The sequence below is a fragment of the Caloenas nicobarica genome, chromosome 1 (genome assembly GCF_036013445.1).
Source record: "Caloenas nicobarica isolate bCalNic1 chromosome 1, bCalNic1.hap1, whole genome shotgun sequence".
Taxonomy (NCBI): domain Eukaryota; kingdom Metazoa; phylum Chordata; class Aves; order Columbiformes; family Columbidae; genus Caloenas; species Caloenas nicobarica.
In genome coordinates, this window is record NC_088245.1 from 33,523,736 (window position 1) to 33,546,960 (window position 23,225).

The window sequence follows — 23,225 nt, forward strand, 5'->3', positions numbered from 1 at the left end:
AGAGACAGCAGCCTCTATAAATAATCTATGTTCATCATCTTACATAACAAAGTGGAAGGTTAACCATTTATTCCAATCTATTAAATGGTTTGCAGCAGTTTGGTAAGAAAACCTGCAGGCTTTCTCACTATCGTTATGCTGTCACGTGGCTGCAGTCAGGGAATGACAGAAGAATAAAGCCCATAAGCATGTGAACATAAATGGAAGTAGAAATCAGTGATTTGGAAACACACAGAAAAACTCTAGAAAAACACCATTAAGAGAGCAAGAGGGAGCACTTTTTCTTTTCTGATTCTGAATAATTTGTCACTTTATACAATATTAATTCAAAAGCTACAATAGTATAATTTGGAACTTCCTACAGATCCCAGAATATAAATGTCAGAAGCACGTGCACCAGTCCTGCCTCAGAAAGGAGCTTCCAGGCTGTTCATAAAAGGATTTGGGAGGTTAGACCACATGAAGCAAAAGGCAGGGGTTTTATTCCTGGCCAGGAAAACTCCTCGCGCCACCTCAGATAAGTCATTTTTCCACTCATTGCTTCTTCCATCTGTAAATAATAAAAAACCACCTCGTAACTCCTAAGCGGGATAGTGCATAGTTTTAGTACTGCCTATGAGAAAGACATCTGATTCTCTGCCTCCCCTGATCCCTGAGTACTGCTCATGTGGTGAGCAGGGACTAGAAAAGCCTTTGAGTTAAGGGAACAGAATTTGTTCAGCAGAAGTTACATACAGGACAGCTATAAGCTCTGCTACACAGGTGTCTTGTAAGCTCCAGGGCATGGAATCTTAGCAGCAGTGCAAATCCAGGAAAAACATTTTTCAAGGAAAACAGGAAAGACGGTTCCTGTCACATATGGAGGTGTAAACTCCTGGTTAGTCTACCTATGTTGAGGAAAAGGGGTTTTTTGTTAGGTTTCGTTTTGTTTGGGGGTTCATTTAGTTGTTTTGTTGGTTTGTGGGTTTTTTAAAGACATTTTTCTCCTTGGTTTTCATTCTGCACATGTAATGGGTCCAGCTGCCCGCTAGTTTGCTTGCATTCCTCCTTGGAATGAAAGAATTGGAGAACTAGAGAGAGGAAATGATTTGCACTCCACCCACGCTCACTGGACCACATATTGTAATCTTACGGGGCCCAAATAAGAAAATACCTCCCATGGAAGCAACTCAGAAAATCCTCAGCCATCATGCCCTAAACAAAGGAAAAGCAGGGAAGATGTCATGACTGAAGAGTATCTTGAACACACTACCTTCAAAGATAATCAGGGAACTGCATATTAAAAATGACTTCTTGGTTTTTTTCTGTGTTTTTTGGTGGTGATGGTGTTTTGTTCTTGTTTTTTTTTTTTTTAATTTGGTTTTGGGTTTGGTTTTGGGTTTAGATTTGGGTTTGGTATGGTCGGTTGGTTGGTTTGGGGGTTGGTTTTTTGGTTGGTTGATTTGGTTTGGGTTTTGTTTAATTGTAATCCAGGCAGATAACAGTGCTTGTCGTAAAAGAGGCTGCATACTTTCCTGGTTCCTGATTACTTATAATTTCCCAAGCCTTATTTTTTTAGATTGAAATTATCAAAATTCAAGATCTAGTGAAGGTTTATTGATTTTCTGAAAGATTTCAGCCTGAATCATTGGGGCTGTTTCCAAAAAAAGGGGAGAGGGCAGGGGAAAAGGGGTTGTTTTGTTTACGTTCCAAAGAGATTGAGCAACATTTGTTTTACAAAATTCTAGTACTCTCCTTTCACCCTCCTCTTTCGAAGTACAGATTGGACACATGGTATCAGGACTTGATTTGATATGTGGGATAGCTACTTTTTATCCTTGTGCAAATCCTTCCTCACATGGACAAATTGTAAGCCTTTGGGAAAAAGGAAAACACTTTTTACACAAGCAGTACAACCTTCTTCGTGTTAGTGGCAAACTTCCCAAGTGATCCCACCTCCACTCAGCATCCTCCGTCACAGAGATGATGCAGCTCTAAGCTGATACAGGAAGAGGAATTTGCCTGATTCAAATACAGAGAGGATATGGACCAGTCCCATGTATAGCAGTTTGGGAGGCATAGGTGGAGGAAAGAAGGACCTGAATTTGTCCTGCCAAGCTTCAGATGTGTCCTGCCAAACTTCAGGTCTGACTAGTGGGAAGGCAAATAGAAAGGGGCAAAAAATCTGGTGTAAGGAAGGGAATGAGCATTAGGGATTAATGAAGACAGGTCATGGGGCAGACAGCATAACTAGAAACTATGTTTGAGGAGAAAGACTGGTAGAAGAGGTAGGAAGAAAGGTTCCAAAAGGTTGAACAGGTATCTCAAAACAAGAAAGCAGGGGAGAACTGAGGAAAATATCCAGATACTAGACATAGTTGGTGAAGGGAATACTGAATGTGTGTCTGTGTCTCAGTACCAAAGTGCCAAGACTGAAATGGAAGTCAGTTGTACCCAACTACAGCACAGCCCCCTTACAACTTGAGATGGAACAAAAACTTCACGGGTCTCACTCAGCATCACCTTATTGTCAGCAAATATCTTTACACTTTCCCCACAAATAGACAACAACCTACCACTGCTATCAATTTCTTACCTTAAAAGAAAAAAGTCTGAAAACAGACGTCAGTGTTCCAAGCAGAGCTACGTGAAAATATGTATTTTTACCCCCGTGGTAGTGGGGAAGAAGCAGCATCTTGAGAACAGCAGAGCTACAACATAAACGAAAGATGTTTATATCTGAATTCAGTAAAGGTAGTACTTATATATTAAGATTCTAATAATCTAATGTTAGGCTATTCCTCAAGTACTAATCATGTCCTTTGCTTCACAAAGTGACCGTCCAAATGGGTACGTAATTTACTGTGCATCTTCACTTATCTGTAAAATGGGTATGATAGCATCCCCTCGCCTCAAGAATATGCTGGGATAATAAATTAATTAATTCTTGTGAACAGCCAGATATTCAAAAGCAATAGAGAGAACCCAGGAGGAAAGTGATTATTTATTCAGAATGGGTTTGAACAGTGTGCGTAAATAAGGCATGGGAGCACACAGTGAACAACAAGAGGAAAACAAAACTGAATAGCTGCTTGTTCGGCTGAATACAGTATACTAAACCAAGCAGAAACCATGTGAAAAAAATACTATTCAGTCATGTCATTAAAAGCTATTATGTTTGTATGCATGAGGAGTGCGAAGGAAGATTCCATAGCATACTTAGTATTTTTGACTGCAGTAAGGAGCACTTTATAATAATAATTTTCTTTATAATACTTGAGAATATTAGAAGAACATAGCAGAAACTACAAAGTATTTGACAAAATGGAGGACTTTATGCCATTTTGCCTGTGAGTCCTGCTATAAAAAGACAAAGCTTAAGGTCTGTGCTGTCAAATATTATTATGCCAGTGGGGAAGACACAGCTCGGCAATACCTGACACTAGCCAGATGTTAAATGAACTGCAGTTAACTTATGTCCATACTACACTGATAAAACACTTGGACCCTTGGTACCTCTGAAATGCTTCTCTTCTACAATGATGATTTCAATATGGTGGCAGATGGGAAGTCACAATTCAAATGAAGGATCATTTCAAATCTGTGGACAGTCCTAAAAAAAACAGAATGTGCATAGTATAACGCTAGTGTCTTCTTTCCCAATTCCCGAAGTGCCCTAAATAATTTGGTTTTTTAGACAGAGGAAATAGCATATATTTTTTTCCAGATGGGTATTACAGAACTAACCCCGGGCGTTACAGTTCGTTTTCATCTGTGCTTGTTTATCAATAATACACACTCGGGACCTGAACCCCGTCTCTGTGACACCAGTGTGAACCAAAAGTAAATTCATCAAAGTTAGTGGAGCTATACAAGCGTGATGGTCTAACCCAATGTTTACTGCAGTCAGCCAAAGCCTGCTAGAGGTTTCAGTGAGAACTAGGGTATCACCTTGAGATTGCTTCCAATGTATGATGGAGGCATCTTTATTTCCTTAAAAATCTCAGATCTAAGGTAATAACCTTGTCTGAAATTTATCTCCAAATAATTTCTAATCATGAACAAAAATTGCATTTTTCCTTGATGCACTTACAAACATTAAATTTATACATATCTTTATGATTGAAAAAGGTTATCCCAAATACAAGTCCATCTCCTTCAAAACTTAAAACACCTCTTTATTATGCTACTGCTTGTCCTTGTTTTGACTGGGATAGAGTTAATTTTCTTCCTAGCAGCTGGTATAATGCTGTGTTTTATATTTAGTATGAGAACAATGGATAACACACTGATGTTTTAGTTGTTGCTAAGCAGTCCAAGGACTTCAAAATAGGACTTGTCAGCTTCTCATACTGGCCTGCCAATGAGAAGGTGGGGAATACACAAAAGGCTGGGAGGGGGCACAGGCAGGACAGCTGAACCTGACTGACCAGAGGATATTCCATACCATATGATGTCATGCTTAGTATATATTTTGGGGGAAGAAGAAGGAAGGGAAGGATGTTCGGAGTGATGATGTTTGTCTTCCCAAGTAACCATTACGCGCGATGGAGCCCTGCTGTCCTGGAAATCACTGAACACCTGCCTGCCCATGGGAAGTAGAGAATGAATCCCTCGTTTTGCTTTGCTTGCGTGGCTTTTGCTTTACGTGTTAAACTGTTTTTATCTCAGCCCATGTGTTTTCTCACTTTTACCCTTCCAATTCTCTTCTCCATCTCAGCGGGAGGGGCGTGAGCGAGCAGCTACGTGGTGCTTAGTTGCTGGCTGGGGTTAAACCATGATGGTACTGACCCTACTGACACAGCAGTGAAACCTCTTGTATCAGGAGAAACATGGCTAAGCTTGAAATATTTAGTATTGTTACAGCACATCAGAGGTACTATACAGACTATCCTATATGGACACTGTAAGGAGTAGAAAAGGTGATGATGCACCTTTATAGTTCAGATGCAGTTTGTTTTGAGAAGACTGGGATCTTTTATAAAGGTTTAGAGGAAAACGAAGTTCCACTGAAACATTTCACAAAATCTGTAGCTGGTAAAATATGACATCTCATCTCTGTCTTTTTTAGGCAATAATATCATTTGTAGATATTCAAAGGCTAGGATTCAATCATGCCTTCCTCTTTTTTAAATCTATTTTCATGTTCCTTTAATTTTGTATTTTAGAAATATCTTACTTGTATAAGTGAGTGCATACTTAATTGGAATTGTACATCCCAGAGTGCAGAGTTTATTTCCTCCTAATATTTCATAGTCTAAATAATATTAAATATTCTAAGTATAAGTTCTACCTTTTGTGTTCAAATTCAGTAGTTTGTTTCTCCAGGCTACATTCAAGTGTTGTAAAATTAAAATATAAAATATATAATATGAAGTTTATAACTTAAAATTGAATCCATTAAATTTTACCCCCAAAAAAATTGTAGAATAGGATCAGAAATTCACATTCAAAGCCACGAACTCATAGAGCATATTACCCTTTCAAGTTTCAGTGAAGATTTCAATACCTCATTTTTCAGAGTGCTGAAAGGAGGATCAGATCTTTTACGTATGTTATTCCTTGGGTCAGCAAGAGAATGCATAAGAGAACGAGACAGGTCTGTGGAAGGAGAGCTGAGGGTGCTACTCTTCATTCTGTTTAACCATCTTCCCCAAATCAACATTATAAATGCAGAATGCAGCTTCAGCAACCTAGGCCCACCTTCAGCCAAACTCTTTTTCTGGCATGACATGGATCTGAGGCAAGCACTCACCAGCACACCTATCAAATGCACACACACATCTCCAGTTCAAGCTCTCTGAGGTGCACAGAGAATAAAAATAAAATGTTTTCTATAGGAAAAAAAAAAAAAGTAGGGCTGTGTTTTCCTGTAGCTCTTTTACATTTGAGCCAAGCATCCAAAGGCACCTGTCAAAGAAGCACGCTGAGATTTCTGTTTGGACATCAGGAAACTGATATGGAACAGGAAGACAAGCTCCAAGTGGCAGTAAGAAGCAGTAGCTGGATTTTTGCTTTTGCTCATGAGATCGTAAATTGCGAGACAGACTCCTGTCTGTCAAGCAGAAGAGATGAGGAGGGTTCTCTGTGTAAGAAATTAGAGAAGCAGTAGGAGAAACAGTAACAAGTATAGTTTAGAAGCCAAAAGAGGACAAGGAAAGCAGGAGGATTTATAGGAGATGACAATTGAGAGATTTGATTATAAAGTCACTGTAGATATAAATAAAAGAAGGTGCAGCGAAGATCAAAACAGGGAAAGATGACTGAAAAAGAGCATAAAAGCAAGAGAAATCTATTTGATGCAAACAATTTCTCAGTGAGTGAAGAGTTATTAAAAGACATGGAGGGTGGGGAAGCATTTCGCCCAGAGACACAAGTAGAGTCGATGACTGTTTTTCAAGATGAGGGGACTAAGGAATGTTTACACTGTGAAAAAAGAGTAAGGGGAAGGAGGAGAAGAAAGATACAAAGGCAAGAAATATACAACTAAGAGCAAGACAAGGTTTGCTAACAATTTATTTTAAATGTATAGTTAGGCAAGCAAAATACTTTTCATATTCACTCTGAGAAAGGTCACGTTTGCCCAAAATCTTGTTTCCATTTTTTCCAGCTATATCAATTGATCCAATAATAAATACTATCTGTCCTTATTTACCTTGTATTGTCTATGTTTTTGGGTTTTTCAAGGCTGCAACAATCAAAAGCAATCAAAAGCAGTAAATTTAGTAATAAGTATACGACTGCAGGTTGGTAGACACTGAACTGGACACAGATTTTTTTCAAGAGAGGAAAGAGAGAAGAACAGAGAAGTTCAAAGTGAGAAAAGCCAAACACTTCTACATTAAGTGATAAAAGCAAAAGCATGCCTTTTTCTCTACAGAACTAGGGGAAAATGTAGATCTGTGATCCAGCCTTCAGAAAATGACTGACTCCTTCAGGTGGGTAGTCAGCTTTTTTTTCATTTCACTTATAAGATCCAGGTTACACAGTTTCCATATTGTGTTATTCAAGAGCTTGTATTATTAACTTTCAGAGCAAAAGCACGTGACTTGCCCCTTCTCATGCCATAAAACGTGCCTGTTGCCATGTTATAGGAAAAGGGCAAATCAATAGTGGGCAGTATTGGTTGAAACAAGCTTTTTCATTTCAGCTTTTAGTCCTTCATTATGTAAATTTAGGAGTGATTTTGAATACATAATGAACTCCAGTTGGTCTTGCACTGTACAACTGTGGCAGGCTGGAAGGGGGAGAGATCTGATGTTGCCCACTCGTCCTCCTGCCCATGCAGGGTGGTTACCAACCACTGCAGGCTGCCTCAAAGCTGTCTGGAATTTTACAAGAAAGGTTAGATAATGATGGAGATTTCACGGTATCCCTGAGCAATCTGTTCCAGTCCTTAACTTTTCTAACCATTAAGAAGGCCTATCTAATGTCTTATTTAAATATCCCTTATTGCAGTTTAATCCTGTTATATCACGTATCCATAATGAATATGGTGAATAATTGATTGCCTCTTTGCTGCTACCTTCTGCACATCTGAAAACTATATGCCTGCCTCATCTTTCCCTGCTAGAGAGTAAATATCTCCACTTCCTTCAGTCTTCCCTTGTAGGCCATGGGTGGTTGGGTTTTTTTAACCTTTGATCATTCTTGCTTTTCTCCTCTGGGTTCTTTCCATCTGGCTCATACCTCTCCTGAAATGGGATGTCCAACACTGAATACGGTATTCTGGTTGAGGCCTTACAAATGCAAGGTATGGCAGAAGAACTGGTTTGCACATCTCATAGACAGCATTTCAAAGGGCATAACCCAGACTGAAAAACAAATTAATAAATAAACAACGCAAAGCAACAGTAAGATACTACTGACTTAGGTTCAGCTTGTTATTTCTTACAAGTCATGGTCCTCTTCTATGCAACTGCTGCCTCCTTTTGTATTGGAGAAGTCTAAATTCCAGTCTAAGTGTAGTACTTGGCATTTTTCTTTCCTGAACTGTACCCTACTTTCTTCAGGCCATTTCTCTAATTCTCAAGATCACGTTAAATTCTAAAATGCAAGTGACTTATTCCATTTTGGTGTAATCTACAAACTTAAAATACCAGTGAAGAGCCAGGAAAAAAAATTCTTTGAACAGTGATATATCACTTGGTGACAAAACATCATTCATTTTAGAAACTGGAACCTTAAATAAAACTTCATGACTTAGTGTGGATTCTTTTCACTAAGTTGTACTGCATTATTTGCTGTGCAAGTAATTTACATTTTACACAGCACAAGTTCACAGGTGCTTCATAACTCAAAAGTTGTGTTAACATTCTAAGGAACCTTTTCCAGGATAAGATTTGCATGTGTCAGGATTTCTCCAAGACACATGAAAACCAAAAGAAGATGGCTCTTGGCCAATAAATATAAGTCATTGATCCATATGCTTCCCATATGCACATTACCGAAGTTTTTCAGATCCTGTCATATGCATGATTGCTCATTTTCTGATAGTTATCAGAAATAATACTAATATTCCAAGTGTTCAGTTGGACGACAAGCCAGAAGGATTTTATCAGCTACCAAAGAACTCAGGGCTATTGCCAAGGCTTCCTGTACAATCCCCTTTAAGAACTGGCTCAGTAGTTCTAACCACTGAAATTAATTGCATTGTTTTATTCATTAGAGATAAAGCAGACGTAAGAGAATGAGAACAGCCTCTGCTGAATAGTGTAGATCATTAAGCACATCTTAATGAACTGCTTTTAGAAATTTCAAAACATGAGAGATAAAAAGTATCTTACGGACCTATGGTGCTATCAAACTTTAGAAGTCACTTTGGGGAATTTTGGAGAAGTGAGTTTGGTCTGTTGGGCTCAGAGATGTATTGGTTTGAAGGGGTGGCTAAGCTGTATTTCTGGTAGAGGCCAAGGAGCGTGTGGATTAGCCCAGTAGGGAGAATTCCAGTATTTGGTTATATTGATTCAACTCAGTCAAGAAAAAAAAGCAAATTCCTTTCAGAGGTTGCAGTCACTTAATAAAATCCAGCTAGCTCAGTGCACATCATAGCCAGACAAGTTCCCTGGAAGGACACACAATTTGTGGGTAGCCCTCAGAGAGACATAACCTTCCTTTGGGATGTCTGTATGAATGAATGAAGGCAATGTAGATTGTCTGAGAAAGGCATTTGAATATTCCTTCTCACGTACTATCTTTTCAACCTTCCTTTGGGCAAAAGGAAATTGAAATCTCTTTTACCTTACTTAATGATCTGTCTCATTAACAAAGAGCCAAATCCTTAAACAGATATAAACAAGGGAAACAGAACCCAGGCAGAGAGCACTAGCAGCCAGATGGGCACCTCTACTTAGTAGTGAATTCTGGTGGCATTTTCAGATCTAAAGGTCTTCACCTCTCAGTGTTTTGAATCTGTGCATGTCCCAAAATGTGCCAGTTTTGACGGGCTTTGGAGTTCAGTGGATAGCTGTGCAGACACCTAGTCAGAGCCTAGAAACTGACACCTAATTCCTCGGAAGAACTCTTATTTTCAAAATGTGAATCCTTTGGAAATGCCGCTTGACTATATGCAGAATGCAGTGGCAGATGACAATTACTTTTAAGACTTGGCTAGAGAAGTAGTTGCCTCTACGTGTTTTCTATAAATTTTTTAACATCCACACAGAGTATAGGCAACCAAGGCCATTTCCTCCTTGCCCAAGAGCTAGTCAAACTCACATCTTCCACCTCCAGAAGGAGACCTAGTCACCTAGCTGTCCTTAAAAGGCGGGGGAGAGAGATGGTCATCATTCTGGTAGAGGTATGGTCCTTCCATTTTCTGTAAAGGAAATCTGGATTCAGGGGCTAGAAAAACATATATGACTCACGTAGAGTGGCTGGGGGAGTCACAGAGGAAAGATGACAATTTCATGTCAGATGTATCCTCATTTCTAACCAGACTGCTCCCTCGGCAGTGAAAAACTTCAACAAGAGAGGCAGAGCTGACTCATTCTCCATGTCCTAAGAGCCACGAGTTACAGTAGATCCCTGTCAAACCTCAGCTTGAACACCCACAGTCAGAGAAAGTGCCTGATTCCAGCTCTACCAGATCCCGAGCTGTTCACACTGGATTTCAAAGGGGTAGGGTGTCAAAACCCGAAAACACAGAAGTAAGACCCTGTGCTCAGGTCCCACCATTGGTCAGCTTGAGCCAGCTCCTAGTTTGATATATCAGCAGTCATGAGCCTCATGACAAACATCGCAACTTTCCTTGCACGTCTTGCAGGGTTGCTCAGGATCTCATGCCCAGAAACTGAGGACAGCAATCGAGTCCATAGGACTTGCACTCCTTCGGGAATCCTGATCGGAGTGCTTGCTGCTTTTGCTCCCTTAACCTTTTAGCCATATGGGACACCATCAACCATCTTCAGGCATGCTCGCACCACCAAGCGTGCAGTCACCAGCTGTCACACCTTCAGTGGTCTTACTTACCTCTGACCACCTGCAAGGGAGCAGGGAAATCAGAGCGCAACAGTCTGATTAGAAGAAACGGTTGAGAGATGAATGACGTCACGTCAGACTTCGCTCCTATGCTGTCCATTGCTGTCCTTGTGTAAACCCCCCATTGCCACTGAAAAGAGCAGTCCGTTTGTCTGCTCTCAGTTCTCACAGATTCATCCCCTCCGACGGCAACAGACGTGGCCAGGCCACTTTTGTGCGGGCGCGGGAGCCGCCCGCTCTGCCCACGGAGGGGTCTGTGACACCGACACCGGGCCAACCCCGGCCCCGCGGCGGGCGGGCGCTGCGCGGGTCGGTAGCAGCCCCACCACAGAGCCCGGGAGACCGCAGAGCCCGGGACACCTGTTTCTGCTGGGTCCTGTGGCCGTGGGGGCGGGGGACGGAGACCGGCCCCGTCGGTGCGAGGGGCGCTCCCGCCCGCCGAGCCGGGAGCCCCGCTGCGGGCGGCTTGCTCACGGTGGCCGTGGGCTGCGCACGTCAGGGAGGGACCCGTCATGACGGGGAGATCCCCCCCCTGCCGCGCACATCCCCAGCCGGTATAAATAGGGGACGCGGGGGCAACGCCGGCGATCTCAGCCGCTGCGCTCCGCGGCGGGCAGAGGGCTGGGCGGCGCGATGGCTCTGGCCCGGGCGGCGGGGCGAGCAGGTGAGAGCGGCGGGCGGCGCGGAAAGGAGCGGGGCGGAGGGGGCCAGGCCGGGCCGGAGGTCCCCCCGACACCCCGCGCCCCCCGACGCCGCCGGGCTCCCCGCAGGTGCCGCCGCTGCGCTGGCGCTGCTGTGGCTGCTGGTCTGCGCCCCGGCGGACGCCGGCTGCCACCTCCTGACCGTGGCCGATCTCTTCGACCGGGTGATCCGGCACTCGGGCAGAATCCACAGCCTCTCCACGGCGCTCTACGCCGAGCTGGTGAGTGCCGGGCCGGCCCCGCCACCGCGGACCAGGAGCCCGCCGTCCTGGGAGCGGCTGTCGGCGGGGCGGGGCGGGGGGTGCTCTCCGTGTTTCTTTAGGTTTTCTTTCCTTATAGGAAAAACACTTTCCTCCCCGTGACAACGAGCTGGGAAAGCCCGCTCGCAAGTGCCACACGTCGGGGATGCTGACCCCCAACGGCAAAGAATACGCCCAAAAAATCCCGGTAAGGCTGGACGGCGGCGACGGGCGGAGACGGGACGGGCGGGGGGCACCGCGGGCCTCTGCGGGGCTGGGGGGCCGGGAGGGAACTCCGCGGGTCACACTGCCTCCTTTCTTCCCCCCAAAGAAAGGAGAAAATATCCCCCATCCCGTCAGAGCCCTCAAATGTCTCACCCATCATGCTGCAGTGGTCGCCCACCCCAGTTAGGCTGGAAACAGGCAGAGGACCTTTTATGCCTCCAGTGCTTCATCAACAGTTTGAAGAAGCTGATACATTTTGACCCCAAACAGGAGCACATCACAGAAGTATTGCATATGAATCATTAGTTCTGTTAAAAAAGCTGTATATGGTTCCAAATGCTTAGATCATATTATATGTATCATAATATATCATATTATATATATGAGAGCTATTGCAGTAGTACTTTGACCAAATGACTGACAGACAGACATCCATTTGATTTTGTCGTGGCAGTCTCTGTGGAACAGAAACTTCGAAAACTGCATGTGACAGATAAATTAATCGGTGTCACTGCAGAGTACAAAAAGCAATCAGGAGAAAGGAATAGCAGTCATTATCTCTGACCAGTAGCTAGGTAAGGGAGAAAGAACAGCAAATTGTTTCAGACAGATGAGATAGCAAATAGAAAAAAATCATTATTAATCTAGAGAAGGCAGGAAAAGTTTCTTTAGATAAAGAAAAAGCAGATTGTAAAGTCGAGGATACGGCAGTGGGAGTAAATTTTGCCTCTAGGAAGAGACGGACAGAGACAAATGTTAATGTTTTGCACATTGCTTGTGATGGAGTGGGGAGCTTCCTCCAAGACAATTAGAAGTTTCCCTGAAAGGGCAATGGGAAATGAGGCTCTGCTTGCTTTAGAAAGCTTTGACCAGTCAACAGTATTAATGAACTTACATTGCAAGAGAGGTCTTAAGACCATTGCGTGTTTGTTAGAGAAACAACTGTCCTGAACACGGGGCACCTTCTGGGAAATGTGTCTGCAGCGAACCTCTAACCAACACAGCTATAACCACGGCAGGTGTGAGGAAACACCTGCACTTCCAGAGACAGCAGAGAGGTCTACATGAGGCTTCTTGGGCTCTTCAGACACCTAGATGTTCCCGAAAACTTTTTCAGTAACAAGTTCAGTTTGACAGGAATGCCATCATTTTGCTAATGCTGAATTCACAGTACTAGGTGTTACAGAGCTTAGGAGCCTAAGAAAGCTGAAAACAAGACAAATACAATTTTGGGGTGTTGTTTATATATAAGCAAATAACCAGAGACAGTGTGGCCTTTAAGTTCTGAATATCTGAAAACTACTGAATTGCAGATGTAAATCATAATCCTGCTGAGGTTTCACAACGAGACTGTCTAGCAGTGTTCATATGACCTGCTGCAAACTAACGGAGAAACTCTTTACTGTTTTAATTTATAAGAGAGAAGAACTAACTCACTTGATACTGAAACTTTTGCAAGCCTGGAAAGAACCACTTTCCCACTTTAACCAGCATATTGAGCACCACCAAGAACTTCCTGACGACAGCCTTAGCAAAGCTAAGCAAATCAGCAATATGGTACATGAGCTGAAGACTGGAGTTGAGAAAGTAACAGAAAAGGCAAGATTTTCAATGTAGCTTTTATTTATACCAGTCATTTGGCAGGAGTGACTCCGGGGTAGGCCATGTCTGCTCTCACTGGAGGTAGAGCCTTAATGCCAACAAAGGCTCTGGACTTCATTACAGACCCAACACTTTTTCAGCCAAAGGATGTGACCTAGTTTATGGATTGTCAGATACGTAGATGGTATTATGTATGTCCATATATGTAAAGCAATATTTTATTAATATGGAATATATGAAAGAAAGACACAAGTACAAAGACTAGAGCCATTTACAGCTTCATCTATGAGGCAGTAATGACTTTTCTAGGGCAGCGAAGATGTAGGTAGGCTGTGGCAAATAATTATTGTTTCCAGTTTTATTTGGATTTACATTCTAACTAATTCAAGTATGACATCTGTCTGCTGCAAAGGGCTCCTTCCTTAGGCAACAATTTTAAGCTGGGATAAGTTCTTCAAGACAGCAGTGGCATTGCTTCAGTCAGATGCCAGTCACAAAACAATTTCAAAACTCCATTCAAAATTCTGATAGATCATATATAAATTATCAGATGTAACATTTGTTATTTCCATTTCTGTCTTCTCATTACTAGCTAGAAGTCCTGATCTTTGTATTTATTGTGCATTCATATCTAAATTTATTTGTAGTTTTGGCTAAACAAATGAGGGATGTGTGTCCATTCTCTGAACTGGCTACACTGCCAAGGTGTCTGTTTCACTAAAAAGTGAATAACAAATTAATATCTTACATTAGTAGATCCCCTTTCAGCTTTATGAACACAGGTGGGGCATACAAGGTTGAAAATGAGAAGCAGCTCATCACTAAAATAGGAGGAATTGTACCCTGCTCTAAAATGCAGCCCTGATTAGGGTGACTCAGAGTAACACATGGCAAGTCCATCTTCCAGGTGAACCATGGTTCTGGGTTAAAATGATCTTAAAGTTCAGAAGTGTTCAATCTTAAAGCTTGGCCTTTGTTTGCTTCATTCTGTAACTGAAGCAAGTCATCAAACTCTAAAGTAGCTACACACTTCTGCTATATTTACTTGATTTTATTTTTCTAAAACACTTTTGAAGGAATTACTAAGAAGGAACGCTTTGAAATTTTGACCTCTCTGTACTATGGACATACCATGAGGTAGAAATATAATTAAAAAATGAAGCATAGAATGCAAACGCATTCCAATATTTTGCAGCTGTGTTTTTCTGTCAGACACTAATTCTAAGCTTGGTTCTGTTTTGAAGCTCCTACTCTGAGAGGTGATAACAGCCTGCAGAGTTCACCAGGTGAAACAGCACTGGTGAATGCTCACATTAGAAGCTCCCCTTCACAAAAGTCATTAAAATAAATGGCTAAAAAATGTCACGACTGATTGGCTGTATTAGTTCAAGAGGTAATAATGATTACCAAACAGGGGTTCCTCTACTTAATTTCAGATGGAGTTATACTCCAGTATTGTTGCATTACTAATATATCCGATTATTGCAGGCTCGCCTGCAATAAGCCTTTAGGTTGTATAGACACCATTAAGATAAAAAAGCAATGTTATTCCCTCTAAGGGAGCTTTACACATATCATCAGTGTGTACCTGAAAGGTCTGGAGTTGAACACCCCAACATAGTGATGTCTCAGTTGACTTCTGCACAAGTATTTTAAAGATTTGTTGTGTGTGTAGTTACAAGTTGTACTTCTTTTCCTGTTTTCAATACAGATGCAATCAATGGGGATCATCAGCAATTCATTGAATGGAATGGCATCATCTGAAGCTGCTGGTTTATCCGTTAGTAATGAAGCAAACATGATGAGTGACTCTGACTTTATTCACTGCTTCAGGAGAGACTCCAATAAAGTACAAAGCTACTTAAAAATTCTTAAATGTAGGATTATGCCAGAAAATAGTTGTTAGGTTGTAATCTCTTGACAAGTAGTCTCCAGCATGTTGTTTATAAAGATGAAAAAATAGAATTTATAAATTATCATATTTACAGTAATTTTAATAGGAAAGTAGTTTCGAAATTTTTTGGCAGCTACTTGACACAGCTGACCTGTGCAGCGGAATATTAGATAAAGCATCATGTGTGTATGTGGGTTAATGCACCAGATAAAAAGGAGTAGTCCAGCTGTAGATAAATAAATGTCCTTGCACATTACACTGTGACAGACTATATTATGACTGATTCACATAGTTTAGATATATACATAGACTGAAAATGAAATCCAGTTTGTTTAACCTTGGTACAAATATATCTACATACTATAAATAAGATAAATTTTTATGTAAAAAAATTGTTTCCCCCCATTTCTACATACATATATACTTGCAGAATATTGCTTAATGCTGAGGAATGGTATTGCTGTTGATCAGTTCACGTAACTGCAGGGCCCATGGAGACTTTTATCTTCATATCATACTTCTTACTGATTTCTACGGGCTTTCACATATGCCCCGTAAATTCTATTTTCTAGCACTTTTATTAGTTTTGAATGCTCTTTTATACCTGTAATGGCTTCACTGATTTCAGTGGAAAAACCTAAAGATCAGGTTTCTATATGAAAGGTAAGTCAGAATTCTGGTCCAAACGCCATTTCAGTCTGAGAGCTGAGTATGGCCTACGTAGCAATAAGTCTCTTTCCCATAATACTTGCTGAGTCAGGGCTTGGGTTTCACAGTAATGATGACAAGCTCCATAGCAAATACAAAACTGAAAGCTGTTAGATATTTTATAGCAATTACATTTTCCTAGTAGTGGGGCGGTGCTGATAAGTTTTCACAGAGCAAAACATCTTTGCATTCAGGTCCTAAATGAGCCATTTGAATGAGCATTTATAATCAACATGGATTTATCTTTAATATTCTTGACTATTTCATCCCTGAGTGGTCTTTTCTGGCCTCCTCTGATCTTGATAGTTATTGACAGTAGCTGGAGCTCGGGCTGCCCGGAACAGAAAGTAAAATCCTGATGATTATTTAATAATGATACTGGATATCTACTATCTAGTAGACAGCTGATGTACTTTCTCAGCTGGAAGCTGTGAGTGTTCACAATTCACATCTGGCCCCTGTTGTGCCAGCTATGGTAGAAATGCCAAGGGGTTATCTAGTGCCTGCCCTAAAGAAGTTAGTAGCTAACATTCCTTAAGCAGTAAGATCCTACAAACACATAACAAAATAGCAGCATTCATGCACAAATTTCGAAGACATTTTAGAAACAAAACACAGCTTCATGAGAGTAAAGGAAGGCTCCTATGGGCAAAGAGACAGAACCAGAGAGGCTTGCCCACTCTGCCTGCAGCTATCTGCAATCACAGAGAGGTAGCAGTGATTAATGGTTATAGCATTTAAACCATCTCCTGGTGATGCCCGGGTGAGACCTCATCTGGAATATTGTGTCCAGTTCTTGGCCCCTCAGTTCCAGAAGGACAGGGAACTGCTGGAGAGAGTCCAGCGCAGGGCAACAAAGATGATGAAGGGAGTGGAGCATCTCCCTTATGAGGAAAGGCTGAGTGAGCTGGGTCTCTTTAGCTTGGAGAAGAGGAGACTGAGGGGTGACCTCATCAATGTTTATAAATATATAAAGGGTGGGTGTCACGAGGATGGAGCCAGGCTCTTCTCGGTGACAACCAATGATAAGACAAGTGGCAATGGCTGCAAACTGGAACACAGGAGGTTCCACTTAAATATGAGAGGAAACTTCTCGGTGAGGGTGACAGAACACTGGAACAGGCTGCCCAGGGAGGTTGTGGAGTCTCCTTCTCTGGAGACATTCAAAACCCGCCTGGACACCTTCCTGTGTAACCTCATCTGGGCGTTCCTGCTCTGGCAGGGGGATTGGACTGGATGATCTTTTGAGGTCCCTTCCAATCCCTAACACGCTGTGATTCTGCGATCGATTCCTAGCATAGCGCAGCCCCCGCGTACAGCAGCACGCTGATGCGTGTGTCCTCTGCCAGCAAGGGGTTATTCCTGTCTCTGAAGTCCCGAAGCTGGGCAAGGGTGCATTCATTTAGGAGAAAAACAGTGTCAGGGTGTAACCTCTAGATGTCCCGGCAAAGACGGCGTCACACACAGCAGACCCGCAGCAGCCGTCCTTCCTCGGAAAGGAAAGGTGGCGGACACGGGAGGGGTTACCGGGCCAAACTTCCTGTGTTCCTGCTCCTGCGGGGGGATTGGCCTAGATGATCTTTTTGAGGTCCCTTTCAGTCCCTAACATTCTGTGATTCTGCGAAATGAGGCTGATGGAAGGACACTCCCTTTGGGACCGGCCGTGTCCTGTCCCGTCCCACTCCCCGGGGCTCCCCGGCCGGGGCTGCCGTGCTGCACCCCACGCTGCCGCTGCGGAGCCCCATGGGCGGGAGATGCCCGTGTCCCCGCGGGACGTGCCCATGTCCCCACAGGCAGGAGATGCCCGTGTCCCTGTGGGACGTGCCCGTGTCCCCACGGGTGGGAGACACCCGTGTCCCCGCGGGACGTGCCCGGGTCCCCACGGGCAGGAGATGCCCGTGTCCCCGTGGGACGTGCCCGTGTCCCCACGGGCGGGAGGTGCCCATGTCCCCGAGAGCAGGAGGCTTGGTGGCTCTCTGAGCGAGTTGCAAGGTGACTCGGAAATCAAGCCGAATGGCTACTACAAAATTCTGTAGCTGGGAAGACACCCCAGGGGTTGCAGCTGAGGGTCAGGGGGAAAACACATCGCAAGTGGAGCAGATCATAAAAATAATTCTCATCTCCTTCAAAGAGCAAAACCCTGGGAACATTTTGCTGTAGAGAAATGAGAAAATAGAGAAAACAAGGAAGCGGGTGCCACTGGACAAACAACAATGCACCAAAGTATTATCCATAGTTATTCATACTCATCAGTGTTACATTTCAATATTTGCCTTGGGCTGAAGTAAGGCATGTTGGTAAAACAAAAGCCTTCTTATATTGCTGACATCACCTTGCTTCCTCTTCGGATTGAGAAAACAACTGAGCAGTGGGCTGAGAAGGGCTCGTTCTTCTCTGTGGCCACCGATGCCTGGAACAGAAATACCAGTGCTGGTTGCTTTTATGCAGGGGAATACTTCACCTCCTGCAGGATTGCTCTCCAAGACAGCAGCAAAACTAGTTAGGAATATTTGAAAATGTAGAATTGTAAACTACAATCAAATGCTTTGGAGTTTGAGAATGCATCATCTGCATCTGTAATACCAATTTAGGAGAAACAACTTTGCAAATTAATGGAAAATCAGAAAATTAGGATTGGCTTCTGGTTAAGTGCTAAGCTCACGTGCAACAACCTGTAACGATGTATGTTATAGGTAAGTTATGGTGTAATTTCCATTTGTGGAACAGCCTGTTTCAATTTGCTTTCATTGTCAGCCAAATTATTTTAAGAATTAAAAAGATATCCATTGCTCTTCAGACCTTATTCCATGAAATGTTGCAGGATAGCCCCACAGCATTGACATTTTGTAAAGTCCAATTCATTTTTTCAGTTATTAGAAGTTGGTTTTGTACATTAAAGATTTTCTTGTCCTAACTTTTCATTTTTTTCAGAATGAGAAGGATATGACAGAGACACTCTCAGTGACTGAAAATTCATTTTGTTCTTTTCATAGTGCTGAATGGTTTTGATAGCGTATCTTAAATTTAGACAGACTCTGATATGTGCTGATGTTTGCATGACAGATTAAGTGACAGATGTCACTTGTAGTTTAACTCTTATCTAAACCCATGTGATAGAAAAGCAGAAACAAATGGAAATGGACTTCTTTGAACAATACGCATTAATGTTCAGCTATCTCATTACATTCAAATGTTGACATGCAAATTAAAAATGACTTGGAAAAACTCAATAATTCCTCGAGGGCTGGATGTCCACAAAAGGCGAGTTGTCTATGTGCTTGGGTGAGTGCTGGAGGGTCACTATTGAGATGTTGCCTTGTGACATGCCCATCCATCATGCCCAGCTTCATTGCTTAGGATTATAACCAGTACCTATAGGAAACCAAGGACTGGGAGCTGCCATTTCCTGGCGATTAATTTAGGTGCAAGCCTGCACGGGGAGCATCTCAGATCCAGGTTTATGTACCTTAGTTTATCTTACACAGCAGCAGTCGGGCATGTACTTAGCACAGTCATTAATGGCTTCTACAGTCAATGGCAATTCCATCCACTGTGAACCTTGCTCTACAGGGGCCTTTTGGTATCCCCATGGTGCAAAGTTAAGCCTCAAGTTAATTAGACTCTAATTCCTCTCCAGTCCCTTCTTAAGGCACATCTAACTTGCTTGAAATTCGTTTGTCTTTCCTTCTAGTTCATGAAAATCAGTAACAGTCTTATTAGTGGAGGGTGCTGAAGCATGTGAATGTACTTAATTTATGTCAGACTTTTGACTGTGGAACATATATTCGTCAGAGGAGCTGTGTGGCTACAGTGATGGCAACTGGTATTTAAAACTCAGTACTAGCAAATCCCAGTGGATAAAACAAATCTGATGTATTACTGCAGCTCAAGAGTGACATTTGACCGTTGTACTATTGTTCTGACACCCAAGTCAGTAATGCAGTTTTGTGCCTTAAAGCAGTCCCACTCTCCTCAGCAGATCATCACGACTACTTCCTGTTTGGCAAAGAATCAATAAAAACAAGAGAACTTTTAGAAAATAATTTCATACTATAAATCTGTACAACCAAAGTGTAAGTGCTGACACAGGTGTGGTCAGCAAATCCAGCTTTTAGCAATGTTATATGATGTCCATGGAGGAGCTAGTTGGCCTCTCATGTTCACAGTCTCACAGTTGTTTACACACGATAAAACATGACTGTGGCTGTGCCTGATGTGGACTGGCATAATCCGCATCATTTGTGACACCTTTTAAAAAAACAAGAGTCAGACCTGGAAAAGGAAATCGGCACCTTCTTGCACGGTACCGGAGAAGCTCCTTTGAGTGCCTGACCTTAAGAACAGACTTTCAAGATCTGCATTCTGCAGTCTGGAGGATCTCCAACAGGCGAGATGAGAAAAGGCTCTCCTGTCCCTGGGGCTGCTGGGTTGGGCAGTGAGATCCCTGTGTCAGCAGCACAGCCCGAGGCCGCAGGAGTCTGCAGCTCCGGTAACAAAGCCAGTACTGAGTCTCAGCCCTTTCTCCCTTTCCCTGTTGGATTCTGTGTTACATTAGCATTGAGAGGCTGCCAAACTAAACAGAGAGGTACCCAGCCAGTATAAGTATCTGCATTGTTAATGGCCTCTGAAGAGTTGGCTTTTTTAACTGCGGTTTGCAATTTGAGGTACCTGAACTCTCCCCAGCCCCGGGATCCCAACAAATGTCCTTCATAACACTCTACAGCCTGGAACTATAGTCTCAAAATGCCACACATAGGAAATACCTCAGATGCCCTACAACCATGCTGCAAGGTCATCTACTGGGTCTTATCTTTGAAGCCAAAGTAATATGTTGCTGGTTTTAACTGTGAGGTGCCATCGGTATCTATCACATCACTCCGTAATACCAGATGCATTCTATGCCTTACACCCCTGCGATGTGCCTGTCACAAAGCACTTCAAAAACATCTGCTGCGGATTTTGCATGCAACTTAGGCTCTCTTTTGTTATTTTGTAACTAGTGTGCCCACATCATCTGAAGAAAATGAATACTCACTGCTTCATCCTTCACATAGAAAAGACTGGCACTGTAAATACATCATATTTTTGTATTCATACCAGGTGCTGCTTCTACCTTACCAAGTTTTCACAGTATGGTCTGAAGGGAAACTTCTACTTTAAATAGCTTAAAATGAGAGGAATCAAGGCTGTATGTATCATGGGCCTAAATCCATTCTGACTAATTGAATCAGACTATTTTAGGTATAATTCAAAATTCACATGTATACTTTTAGGCTTTTTAAGAAAGCTTGATCAGCATTTTCAAGTAAAGAATGTTTTATCTGGCATACTGAAACTTTTTTCTAGCTGTGGAGTAAGAATACTGGTAAGAGGTGTTAAGAGATTTGGAGGGCTGTGAGATGGTGTAAGTTTTAAAAGGCTACAGTGAAATCAGAACCTGCTCAATTTAAAACACATATAACTGTGAAACCAATTCTGCTGGAGCCTTACTTGATCTTTGCCTCAGCGAGGCACCCTTCAGATGTGATCTGTTTAGTGCATCAGCTCAGAGTTTTGACAGCAGTTCATATCCAGCGCTTGCAACACCATCAGCTGAAAGAACTTCCCAGGGAGCACTCTGAATCCCATCTCCCCTCACCAGATATGTTGCTTCCAACACTGATGCTCAATTCACTGTAGTAAAAGAATATAAGCAGCAACTGATTTCCTCCAAAAAGGGAAGCACTGACAAATACCCCCCACACACATGTACCTCCACTCGATCATTTGATGGTAATTGGGAAATACCTGCATGCCTTTCACTGCTGGCAGACACTAGCAAATGTCATTTCAGAAGAATGTGGGCCACCAACACTCGCTGGTCCTTCAACGAGGAGTTAGTCAAACAGAGCAGTGGGACTTCAGTGGGACAACTGGACAGTAAATTCATCCCCATGAATATGCAATCTGTCTGTCCATCCCTATTAGGCAGAATAAAAATTGGTTCTGGGATTTCAGTTGCAAGATAGGAATAAACTTCTGTTACTGAATAGCATCTAACACGTGGCATACCAAATGTGGTCAGGTGCCTTCTGGGAGTAGGCATCTAGGCAGCTTATGCTAGCGAGGGTTTGTAACCACAGGAAGAGGCGACCTTAATTTTCCTGTAATTTCCTTTTTGTTCAAAACAAGTGTAGGAAATCACACTTGCAGAATGACAAATAGTGCAAGACTAGGACTGCACAGTTGAACACTTAGAAGGCAGGATGTGCACAAGGCGGGATACAAAACTCACCTGATCACGCATGAAGTTTATGATACAAACTTCATCACTGCAAGCTCAAGTTTTTTAGCTGCAACTATATCTAAACTTCACCTCCCAGATAATATCACCTAACAAGGGGAACAGTAGATTATCCACCAAAAGGTAAAATGTTAAATAACAATTGTATGGCTTTTTGCAAGACTTAAATACAGTTCAAAAAGCTTCGGAGCTCAAGACAAGAATAATTAGAAACATTCATGGCATGCACAAAGAGGATTAGACTATCATCATAATCTCTTTTGCCTATAAAATATAGGAATCTGCCAGAAATGAAATAGTTCCTGTAAAACCATAACGTTCTCCAAAAGATTCTGCCTATAACATAAAATACCTTTAGTCTTTCTTCTCAACAAATGCAATCATAAATACATGATAAAGAAAAAAACTTCTGCTCCCATTTTGAGCTATAAAGCCTTGCAAATAAACAAAAAATGATACTCAAATTCACAGAGTTATTTTCTTAGAGTGGATGAAGCAAGCATATCAAGTAAAACAGTTTTAATATTATTATTTGAGGCTACTTGTATTAAACAGAATACTGTCCTGTCTTTGATACAGACATATGCTAATGTAAACTTATTGGCACCAGTTTAAATGAGAGTAAGTCAGGAATAAGGCTACTACGGTATGCCATCTCCTTAAGTACTTCTCTGAGACAGCTGTAGTGGCAGTTTTTCAAATTATAGTTCTGTTGCATAGTGCATTTGAGCTACAATTCTGCAAATCACCATTAAGTTTTGAAATACAGAAGAGATTACACTAAGAGTCTGACAAAAGCCACTGAGATTCGCAGTTAAGAATGCTGGAAGGTTCATCCACAGGAGAAAAGACAGGAGTTAGTGAACTGCGTTTCACAATATGCATTTGCATTAGAGTGATTTAAACATGGAATATTTTATAGGGTTGGTTGGTTGTCTTTTAGTATTGAAACTTTACTAGGGTTATCAGCTGACCTGTGACCATGCTATTTAAAACCAACTGAATACTGATTTAAGTGAAGACAGACAGAAAACATACTAAAAATGCTTATGTTTGTCTAATATGAACCTATTGTGTGATTTAAGTAATTTCAAAAAGAACCCAAAGCAACTTAC

General features: G+C 42.2%; 1 protein-coding gene across 1 annotated transcript; it reads left to right on the top strand.

Moving 5' to 3' along the window:
- The first annotated feature begins 11,091 nt into the window (after nt 1–11,091).
- Nucleotides 11,092–15,131, top strand: LOC135984412 (prolactin-like). Its single transcript, XM_065626697.1, has 5 exons — nt 11,092–11,122; nt 11,229–11,380; nt 11,499–11,606; nt 13,043–13,222; nt 14,937–15,131. Exons 1-5 carry the CDS (start codon nt 11,092–11,094, stop codon nt 15,129–15,131), a joined length of 666 nt encoding a protein of 221 aa, XP_065482769.1.
- Nucleotides 15,132–23,225: the final 8,094 nt, after the last annotated feature.

Excerpts from the sequence above, each read along its gene's own strand:
- LOC135984412 (XM_065626697.1), top strand. The coding sequence starts at position 11,092 with ATGGCTCTGGCCCGGGCGGCGGGGCGAGCAG. Across the intron at positions 11,123-11,228 it reads CCGGGCGGCGGGGCGAGCAG|GTGCCGCCGCTGCGCTGGCG; the intron begins GTGAGAGCGGCG and ends GGCTCCCCGCAG. Across the intron at positions 11,607-13,042 it reads AATACGCCCAAAAAATCCCG|AGAGAAGAACTAACTCACTT; the intron begins GTAAGGCTGGAC and ends TTAATTTATAAG.